The sequence below is a fragment of the Prosopis cineraria genome, unplaced genomic scaffold (assembly GCF_029017545.1).
Source record: "Prosopis cineraria cultivar Desert tree isolate PC_DT_omini unplaced genomic scaffold, ASM2901754v1 PC14, whole genome shotgun sequence".
Lineage (NCBI taxonomy): Eukaryota > Viridiplantae > Streptophyta > Magnoliopsida > Fabales > Fabaceae > Prosopis > Prosopis cineraria.
Genome location: NW_026555345.1, coordinates 29,065,784 through 29,076,832, shown reverse-complemented (window position 1 = coordinate 29,076,832; position 11,049 = coordinate 29,065,784). Strand labels below are relative to the sequence as shown.

At 32.9% G+C, this 11,049-nt stretch overlaps 2 protein-coding genes across 6 annotated transcripts; one reads left to right on the top strand and one right to left on the bottom strand.

Moving 5' to 3' along the window:
• The first annotated feature begins 2,498 nt into the window (after positions 1–2,498).
• LOC129292834 (heat shock protein 83) lies at positions 2,499–5,718 on the top strand. Its single transcript, XM_054930492.1, has 4 exons — positions 2,499–2,898; positions 3,323–3,464; positions 3,554–3,834; positions 3,918–5,718. Exons 1-4 carry the CDS (start codon positions 2,761–2,763, stop codon positions 5,466–5,468), a joined length of 2,112 nt encoding a protein of 703 aa, XP_054786467.1. The 5' UTR covers positions 2,499–2,760; the 3' UTR covers positions 5,469–5,718.
• A 199-nt stretch (positions 5,719–5,917) lies between these two features.
• On the bottom strand, positions 5,918–8,243 carry LOC129292835 (uncharacterized). 5 transcript variants are annotated; one of them, XR_008589016.1, is made up of 5 exons: positions 7,831–8,243; positions 7,696–7,744; positions 7,193–7,302; positions 6,797–6,929; positions 5,918–6,208 (listed from the first exon to the last, which is right to left on the bottom strand). XR_008589016.1 is itself a non-coding variant. In XM_054930493.1 (4 exons), exons 1-4 carry the CDS (start codon positions 7,951–7,953, stop codon positions 6,133–6,135), a joined length of 381 nt encoding a protein of 126 aa, XP_054786468.1. In that variant the 5' UTR covers positions 7,954–7,985; the 3' UTR covers positions 5,918–6,132. The 5 variants fall into 5 exon arrangements, 1 of the variants encoding a protein (XP_054786468.1); XR_008589015.1 differs by having other exon boundaries at positions 6,797–7,302; positions 7,831–7,987; XR_008589018.1 differs by having other exon boundaries at positions 7,060–7,744; positions 7,831–7,980.
• Positions 8,244–11,049: the final 2,806 nt, after the last annotated feature.

Here is an 11,049-nt window from a genome sequence, read left to right as displayed (position 1 = left end):
AACATCGTTCCAAGGAAATGGAGAGGCATAAGAGAAATTGCTCAAAATAGAGAAGCCTACCCCTATATTACATACTTGAAATAGTGTTCAAGGACTGAGAGAATGTTTATCATACATGCCTTGCTTGGATATCAATATAAGCCATGTTTGGTGTTAAGCTAATTGATCAATAATTTCAAAATATATATATATATAATTTCATTTGTATTATTGAATTATTTTTTATTAGAATATAATGATTATGTAATTTTATTATTGACGATATAAATTGTATAACTTTATATTATATAATAGATAGATATTTTTTTAAAAAAATATTTTGATGTATTTTATAAAATTCTATTGAACAAATTATAACAAAGATAGAAGGAGAAATACTTAAGTAGATTTGGTGTACTACATCATTTATAGTATGTCGAATTAAAATATTTTAAATAATCTAAATAAGATATTATGTGACATTTTTTTAATTGATTTTGTTTTTATAACAGAATGTATATTTAATTTTTTATTTTTTCTCTTTCTACTATCATTAATGTCAGAATCAATTTATATTTAACGTCATCTAAATGTCATATTTTTATTTTTTATTAGACAAATCACAAATGATATAATGCATTTAGTCTACCTAAAATTTTTCAAGATGGAAATAGAAGTACTATATTTAATTCTAAAGAAAAAAATTATCTTAAATGATTGTTTAAACATGAGGTTTAAAGCCTATTGCATCTCAATCTCAAATAACTACAAAAAAGAGGGTTAAAGGCTACTCTCTGTATCCATAAATATAAGACATTTTTAATAGAATCTCATCTCAATAAAGTATTTATCTATTTTTCAACTAACCTTATATTTTCATATTCAATCCTATTAAACACCTTACAATAAATATAAAGTTATTATCAATAGGAACACTTTTAAAAAAAGATAATAACTGCACATCTAAAAAATGTTTTATATTTTTAAACATTCAACTTCTCAAAAATATTTTATATTTTTGAACGAATGAAGTATTATATAATCTACCTAAACTTGAAAAGTTCAGTTGCAACTTCTGGAAATCTAGATGCAAATTTAGATTAGTTGAAACTAATTGTAAATTTTAGAAAGTTTGTAAATTCTAAAAGATTAGATGCAAATAGTGATTAATAAAGTACCTGTATACAACCATATTTTTAAACGGGTGTCAATTTTGTTGGAATTTTTTTTCCAAAAGAATAGATACAATTACTTTCACAGTTTATCACTTACTCCCTTTATTAAAAAATATAAGATATTTTTAATTAAATTTTACTCTTTCATAAAGTAATTATCTATCTTTAAATTAACACTATCTTTTTATATTTACCTTATTTAATTGAGTGTTTTATTGTAAAATAAATATAAAATTATTTATTCAAAATGAGAATGAAAAGAGGATAATAATTATATTTAAAAAAATAAAAAATGACCTATATTATTTAAAATTCAACCTTTCAAAAAATATTTTATATTTTATACTGAAGGAATATATGCTACAATGCCACTAACATTCCAATATTTTTTTTAAAAAAAGCGAACTTTATGGTTTAGAACCAATCCTTGAATATTCATAAAAAACTTTCATATTTATAATATACAACTAATTTACTATCAACCTTTCGAACTGTACTGTGACAGTATTTTCACCTATTTACCTTTTTTTTAAAAAAAAAGCTTGGTTTTATATGACAATATAAATTGGTGGTCCATAAATGTAATTTTCCTAAAAAATTGTCTCGTGCCCCAAAAATGGATTGTATAGTTTATGACGTCACTGCGAACACCAGTGCATAAACTTCCCACTTCCCTTGCCATTTACCTTTGATTATTAGATGTTAGATGAAATTTATTTGGTTTAGATTTAATAACTTATATCTGGTAAAATAATTAATATTTTATCTCCTTCGTACTTATATATAAAATATTTTTAATTAAATTATATAAATCAATAAAAATTTATTATTTAATTAAAATTATAATAATATTTTAATTTATCCTTAATTATTGTAAATAAAAAATGAGTCTTTTATTTTAAAATAAATTAATAAAAGTATTTTTTTTCTCATTCCAATTTAATAAAGGTATAATAATTCATTTATTAAAAAAATGATAACAACCCTTATATTTAAGAAAAAAAATTTTAAAAGATTTTTTATATATAAAAATAAAGGAAGTATAAAATAAATTATTTTCACTTTTTCCTATTGCAGCGATAAAATTTTCAGAGAGAACTCTGACTGTATATTGGCCAAAAAAAAACTCTAATCATATAGCTTAAAATTAAATTTATTTATTTATAATTAAATTAAATTAAAGTCGTTAAAATTTAAGTCACCAGGAAAGTGAAGGGAAAATGGATGTCAGGGTCCTAGTGATTCTAACGAACCGCGTCAATTTAGAACACTGAACATGAGGGAAAAATTCCGGAATGAGCAAGATGGCTCGATTTCCCGAACCTTCCCATTCCTAGTTGACAAACGACACCGTTTCTAGTTACTCGAACATCCTCTCCTCTAAAATCACGCAAAGAGATGATCCAGAGAAAGGTAGAAGAATCCAGAACATGAAAAACAGAAATCCTTCCCTCCAAACGCTTTGTTCTATAAATACCCTTCCTTTTTCTCTAGAAAATCATCAATACCAAACGATAAGCACTTCAAGGAGATATCAGGCTTTTCTCTTCCGTGACCTCGTTTGAGCTCTCACGTCGTTTCTGCTAGCGGCCTTGTTCGAGTTTCAATGGCGGATGTTCAGATGGCTGACGCTGAGACCTTTGCCTTTCAGGCTGAGATCAACCAGCTTCTTAGCTTGATCATCAATACTTTCTACAGCAACAAGGAAATTTTTCTTCGTGAGCTCATTAGCAATGCATCCGATGTAAGTCTTACACTCTCCTCGAAGTTTTCAAGTTCCCCTGTATGAGTAAATTTTCATGCCGTTTCACTATGCTTTTGAATCTTTATTTGGGAGATAAAATGGCAAGATTAATTTGGCTGTATTAGATCACGGTCGTATGATTTCGGAGATAAAATGGCTATGTGTAAATTATTTGGATGTATTAGAGCATGGTAGTCTTATGAATATATTTGGTTTTAATATCCTTTCTGGTGTTTGTTAACTTTTCTAATCTGGTTTAGAATTTGTAAACGTCTAGTTGTGGGTGATGAAATGTTAAGGCGCAATTACTTCGCCCAAAGTAGAAGAAGCGGTTGGTTGTATTGAGTTTTGTTTTTGGTTTTCGCTGTCTCTCTTTACGAAGCGAGATGGCGAATCTGAATTGTTTTGTGTTTATATAATGTAGGCTCTGGATAAAATTCGATTTGAGAGTTTAACAGACAAGAGTAAACTCGATGGCCAACCAGAGCTCTTTATTAGACTCGTGCCTGACAAGGCAAACAAAACTCTGTCCATCATCGACAGTGGTATTGGGATGACAAAAGCAGGTAATGCATTTTAAACCGTTGTAGGCTTCATTGAGGGTGTTTCTATGTCAAATGGTTTACTGAGAAGTGTCTAATTTTATCTGTTACAGATCTGGTCAACAATTTGGGTACCATAGCCAGGTCTGGGACCAAGGAATTTATGGAGGCGTTGCAGGCTGGTGCTGATGTGAGCATGATTGGTCAGTTTGGAGTTGGTTTCTATTCAGCTTACCTTGTTGCCGAGAAGGTCATTGTGACCACAAAGCACAATGATGATGAACAATACATTTGGGAATCACAAGCCGGCGGTTCCTTCACCGTTACTCGGGATGTCAACGGCGAGCAACTAGGAAGAGGAACCAAAATTACCTTGTTCCTTAAAGAGGATCAGGTAAGTAAAGTTATCCGTTTGAGCAATATTTTTCCTTTGTTATTTGAGTAGTTGGTTAACCTTATCGTTTGGTGCCTTAACAGTTGGAATACTTGGAGGAGAGGAGAATCAAAGACCTTGTGAAGAAACACTCTGAATTTATTAGTTACCCCATCTACCTCTGGACTGAGAAGACAACTGAGAAAGAAATCAGTGACGACGAAGAGGATGAGCCGAAGAAGGAGGAAGAAGGAGAAGTTGAAGAAGTCGATGAAGAGAAAGAGACCAAATCGAAGAAGAAGAAGATTAAGGAGGTTTCCCACGAATGGCAACTCATCAACAAACAGAAGCCAATCTGGCTGCGCAAGCCAGAAGAAATTACGAAGGAAGAATATGCTGCCTTCTATAAAAGCCTGACCAATGACTGGGAAGACCACCTGGCTGTCAAGCACTTCTCTGTGGAGGGTCAGCTTGAGTTCAAGGCCATTCTCTTTGTACCAAGAAGAGCACCTTTTGATCTCTTCGACACCAGGAAGAAGATGAACAACATCAAGCTTTATGTTAGGAGGGTTTTCATTATGGACAACTGCGAGGAGCTCATCCCTGAATACCTTGGATTCGTCAAAGGTGTTGTTGATTCTGATGACTTGCCCCTGAACATCTCTCGTGAGATGCTGCAACAGAACAAAATATTGAAGGTGATCAGGAAGAATCTCGTGAAGAAGTGCATTGAGATGTTTAATGAGATTGCTGAGAACAAGGAGGATTACAACAAATTCTATGATGCCTTCTCGAAGAACTTGAAGTTGGGCATCCACGAGGATAGCCAAAACCGAGCCAAATTAGCCGATCTGCTCCGATACCATTCCACAAAGAGTGGAGATGAGATGACAAGCTTGAAGGACTACGTTACCAGAATGAAGGAGGGCCAGAAGGACATTTACTACATCACTGGAGAGAGCAAGAAGGCTGTAGAGAACTCTCCATTCTTGGAGAGACTCAAGAAGAGGGGTTATGAGGTGCTCTTTATGGTGGATGCAATTGATGAGTACGCTGTGGGGCAGTTGAAAGAATACGATGGCAAGAAGTTGGTGTCAGCGACGAAGGAAGGATTGAAACTGGATGATGAAAGTGAGGAAGAGAAAAAGAAGAAAGAAGAGAAGAAGAAGTCTTTTGAGGAACTCTGCAGGACAATGAAGGACATTCTGGGAGACCGAGTGGAGAAGGTTGTGGTGTCCGATAGGATTGTGGATTCACCATGCTGTTTGGTGACAGGTGAATATGGCTGGACTGCGAATATGGAGAGGATTATGAAGGCTCAGGCCTTGAGAGATACTAGCATGGGATCCTACATGTCTAGCAAGAAGACGATGGAGATCAACCCAGACAATGGGATTATGGAAGAGCTGAGGAAAAGAGCAGCAGCGGACAAGAATGACAAGTCGGTGAAGGACCTCGTGTTGCTTCTATTCGAGACGGCTCTGCTGACCTCTGGATTCAGCCTGGATGATCCTAACACTTTCGCTGCAAGAATTCACAGGATGCTGAAGCTGGGTCTCAGCATTGATGAGGAAGAAACTGGTGGGGACGATGAAGACATGCCTGCCCTGGAAGAAGATGGTGGGGAGGAGAGCAAGATGGAGGAAGTGGACTGAAGGCAGAACGCTTTTATGTCCACTGTTTATAAATTTAGTACTTATATCGGGAAAATATTATGGTGCATGCGGGTTGTTTCTGGCATGAGTTCTGTTTTGTTTTGTCGTTACTTTCTGTAGTTTGGGTCCTTTCTCTGGTATTTCTGGGTGGGCTTGTAATTTGGTTTCGTAAGTGTGTCGTTGCGTCGCGCATGTACCTTGTCAATTGGCATTTTAATACGTTTAATAGAAACAAAACCTTTCCGCCTCCTTTTCAAACGTCTACTCCAACTGAAGTGGAAAATGAGAAGATGATCTATGTCTGTTTCTGGATTACACAGTTATGCTCTGACCTTTTTTTTTTTTGTTTTTTTAAATGAGGGACGAACGGATTCCTCCGACAATTTTAAGTCTGTCGAAGAAACGTGTTAGAGCTTATTTAAAGAACAAATTTTTAAGGGGGAAAAAAATGACCGTGCCCGCTTTCGATATTTCTCTTCGTCGAAAGGGCGAAAAACAAATGAAGATGATTATTAAAAATCATTAATACATGTATATACTGAAATTAATGCTAATCCAAAAAGCTGAATAGAAGAACAAGTTATAGGTGTGCGCAATTAAATACTAATTTTAAAATTATAGATAAACAGCACTATGGTAAACGTGAGCACGAAAATAATGTCCTCTATAAAAAGCTGGTACCAGGTGCCGCCCCAAAACCTCCGCCACTTCTTCCAAAGCGAGGGCCGTGCAGCAGGTACCTGCATTATTAGTTACAGCACCAGCACCGGGTGAGAAGCAATTTCATGCTTATTTTAAGTTCTTAAAATGATTGCTTGCATTATATGACCTTCAGAAAAAAAGTTTTGCATAAACTATATTCATGAGTGACTAGAATCACTAGCTACCCATACTAATATCACTTAAAAAAAAAATAGATAAGGTTTTTTCGTGCCAAAATGAAGGAACTAATATCATTCTAAATACTTTATACTATTTCCCGAGGCAGTGACAGTTATATACAAACCATAATGAGAATATATACGGGATTGCAAGTTGAAAAAAATTGCGACCATGGGGAGTAAACGTACTCTAAAAATCCTCGAAAATACATGTAGAGAGTATAAGCTATTAAGAAATCCCCAGTGCAATACAAAAGAAATGGCTACTTGAAGAAGTATCACACCACCAAGAAAAATTAAAAGTTCAAATGAAAAGTCTCTTTCCATCAACCAAAAGCATGTTGCTCCTTGTCTAGAATTAAAATACCCTGCTTTCCCAATTTCTGCCTCGGAGAAAACTGAAGAAGCATAGTTGATAGAAACATACAGACACAGATGAACACTTACCCTAAATGATGGCTGGTAATCTGCCGGAGCTCCTCCTTTGTCACCACCAAATTCACCAGAAGATCCTCCAGGGCCTCCACGGTATCCATCACGGTCACCAAACCTTGAACCTCCTTCAAACCGAGGAGGACCGCTACAGAACAAAACAATCAGATTGATTGATACACACAAGCTGGAAATAAAGAATACACTATAAATTGCAACATAAGATGATTCTCTTTGTTGCCGTGGGCGATCACCAGGTGGGCCCCCGAATGGCCTACCGACTGGTTTAGGTGTTTTCTTCAAGGTAGCAGGCACAATTTCTGATGGCAGATTAAGGTATGTCCTTAAATATTCGATTCCATCGTTTGTGACAAATCAATATTAATGTATCCATGCAAAAGTCTCACGAACATATTCCATGGATTTGAAGCTCTGCATCAGCTTAATGACCTGCAGATTTGGGACATCGATCTCCGGGAGTTTTGAAAGATTATAAACCTTCTTCGCATAACATACTCCCTCTAGAAAAATTGAAAACACCATTGTGTAAATCTGAACAGTTAACACAGATAGCAAATCAGAATGTTAACCAATAATGAATCAGAATTACACTTGATCAGTAAGAACACCGCACTGAGATACTTTTAAAGGCTTTGAAATACTGATCAGAAGGAATTGAAAATAAAAGAAAAGAAAGAAAATAGAGCAAAATAAACAAAGAATCACCGACGCTGAAGCATTATAATTAACTAGACTGCGTTGATGTCCAAATAGCCGGATACATCATAGATTCAAAAACATCTATGCACGCACTTATTTCCCAATTTTTTATCCAAATGAAAAACTTCCCTCTGCAAACAAAAGGCTCATAACGGTTTTAGAAAAATGCACATAATGGAGAAATTTAAAGAAACCTTTGAAGAGATATTTGCAGATCTCCTTGCGATTCTTCTCCGATATAATCTGCAATAACACGGAACAAAATATCTAATATATACATAACACCATACTTTACAGAAAGATCGAATGCAAGCTGAAGAGGAAGATACCGTGGCTGCGGAGCCGAAGATGGAAAACTGCGCTCTCACAGGAGGTAGAAAGTGACGAAGGTTTCGTGAAGATAAGCGACAGTGTTTAACTAGGCTCTGGTGGGCTGCACCGTGTTGGATCATAACTCCAATTTTCGGATTCAAAGGAACGAGGGCTCATTATTTGATGGGCGGACGCCGAACCCTTAAATGATTATATATTTTACAATTTACAACTCCAAAGTCCCAATAGCCCAAAAAAACTCTAAAGTCCAAACTATGAAAGGGAGAATATTAATGAGAAACGTTTAAAAAATTTAATATCAGATAAGAATTAAGACTGATGGTATGCCCTTTTAAAACTTACACTTTACGTGTTAATTAAGAATATTTACTTGTTAATTGTGAATATTTACTTTTTTGTTTGGCCAAAAAAGAAAGTCGTTGTCAGAGATATTTAAGAGTCCTTCAATGATACTCTCCGAATCTTTTTATGTTCAATGATATTCTCGGAATCTTTTTATTTGCCGAAGAAGGAATAGAAGTTTATTAACATGCTTGAAACGAAAAAATTATAATGAATTATTTTTTTCAAAAAAAAAGCTTGTTGATTTATAGAAATACAAATTGGCTAGGTGACATCATCTGTTAGTTAAACAACTTAAACATGAAGTTATTTGTAAGAACGTTCCACGTGAAATTCAATTTTTCTAAATAAAAAATGTAAGATAAAGTGGAGTTTTTCTTCTCGTATAGTATTTGACCAAAACAAAAAAAGTATGAGGACACAGTAACACAAAGCATGCTTTACTATTGTTGGAGAAAAAAATATTAATCTATTCTTGATACATTTTGTTCGAAAAAAATATACAATAGCAACAAGCCTTATCTCATTAAGTAAGGTTAACTACATGAATTATACGACTCTATTATATTCTATTATTTATCAAATTTTTAAAAATGTTATTAACTAAAAGGTCTCAATCAAAAACTTTTATAAATATTCTTTTTAGCCCTCCCTTATCCTTTTTAGCATATCTAAAATTATTCATTTCACTCTTTTCATTGATGCCTCCATGATTTTCTCAATACATGTTCAAATCATTGTGAATGATTTTCTACCATTTTTCTCTCAATATGTGCTATGCTCACTTTTTTTCGCATATGCTCATTTTGAATTTTATTTTTTATGTGCATGCCTACACATCCATATCAACATTTTCATCTCTGTTACTTCAATTTTATGCACATGTTATTCTATTAAAGCTTAGCATTTACTATTATATAATGTGACTAGTTTTATAGCAGTTTTATAAAACTTTTCTTTAAGTTTATTAAGCACTTTACAATCAAAAATAACTCTTAGTCTTTTTTCAATTAAATCATCCAACTTGTATCTTATGTTGAATAATAGCTTTCATATTTAAACTTTTTCACTTGAGGTATAACTTGTTCTCTTAATTTTACTTTCAAATTATTATTAATTGACCTCATATCAAAATTATAGTGTAAATATTTCATTTTACTCCTGCTTAGGCAAATTTTTTTTAACTTCAATATCCTTCTCTATAACTTAAATTTATAATTAATCTCTGGTCTTGTCTTCGCAATAAGAATTATGTCATTTGTTAAAAAGTATACATTTGAAAAAAATTTTTCAAGTATGCTTAGTCAAAACATTTAGAATCAAGTCAAATAAATAAAAACTCAAAGATAATCCCTAATGTAGTCCAATCCTCGTAGAAAAGTTAGTTTTACTACCAGATATTCTTATACTAGTTGTTGTCGCCTCATACATTTCTTGAATAACTCTAATATATGCAATTCAGACTCTCTTTTTTTCCAAGACTTTCTAAAGTATTTCTCTTAGTACATGGTCGTAAGTTTTTTTTTTCAAATCAATAAAAACTATGTAAATTTTACCTTTATATCAATATATTTTCATCAATTCCTTTTATAAATAAATCACTTTTATAGCTGTCCTAATTGGCATGAAGCCAAACTAAATTTTATAGATTCCGGTCTCCAATCTCAACCTATGTTTTGTCACTCTTTTTCACAATTTTATTGAAACTCATCAGTTTAATTTTTTTTTTTATAGTTGGCATAATTCTAAATATCCCCTATATTTTTGTAAATAAGAACTAAGGTGCTTCACTTCCAATCATCAAGCATTTTTTTGGACTATAAAGTTTTATTAAATAAGTTAGTTAGCCACCACACCTTTTTTTCACCTAAACATTTCCATATTTCAATATGGATACAAGCAAATCTATTAACTCTATCATTTATCATTTTCTTAAAAGCTTTCTTTATCTCATTATCATGTATCCTTCGATAAAATGATAAATTTTATTCTTCTTTATGAGTTATTAAATCCTCCCAATTACTAAATAAATCCCCTCCATCATTGAAAATTTTAAAAAAGCAAGTATCCCATTTGTTTTTAATATGATGTGTTACCAAAACTATTCTCTCTTTATCTTTTATGTACCTTACTTATTTTAAATCTCTAGATTTTCTTTCTCCACTCTTTACAATCTTATAAATTTTTAATTCTCCATTATTTATTGCAAGATAACTGTAAAATTCTTCAAATGCTTTAAAACAAATTTCACTATCAGCTTTCTTAATTTTTTTCTTAACCATACAAATCCTTTCCCAATGTTAAACGCTGAGTTGTTGCATGATAAAGAACTAAAATTGTGTTGCATGATAAAGAACTAAAATTGTTAGACAAGTAAAACGTTATTCTACATGAAAAACTGTTATTTAAGATAAGCATAAAGGGAGCTTTTGGACTTTGTCTACTGAAAATGAGCTAAGATGTTTTCATTCTCGACAAGGAGACAGGAACAGAGAAGAAAATCAAACAAGGCACTGCTGCACGTTAAGTTTGTATATCAAATAATTTTTTCCCAAAAAAAATCATAAATCAAAAATAGCTACAACTTATTACATGAAACTTCGTCTACCCCATCACCTAATTAGTCATTATATTTTCCCAACAAAAAATCCCTGAAGAAAGAGTAAAATGTAGCATTACATGCTTCACGGTAATATTGAAGGCAGCTTTTAAAGGTTCAAACTCCAATACATCTAATAGTTAGATGGTTCCACCATTCAAATTAAAGAGGGACCACGTTATCATAGGGTCATTACTCTTTTTCCAAAAAACTAGCTCACTAAGGCGTGCAACATCCATTTATATAGCCAAGATCATTCCCAAGTTCCTCCGAT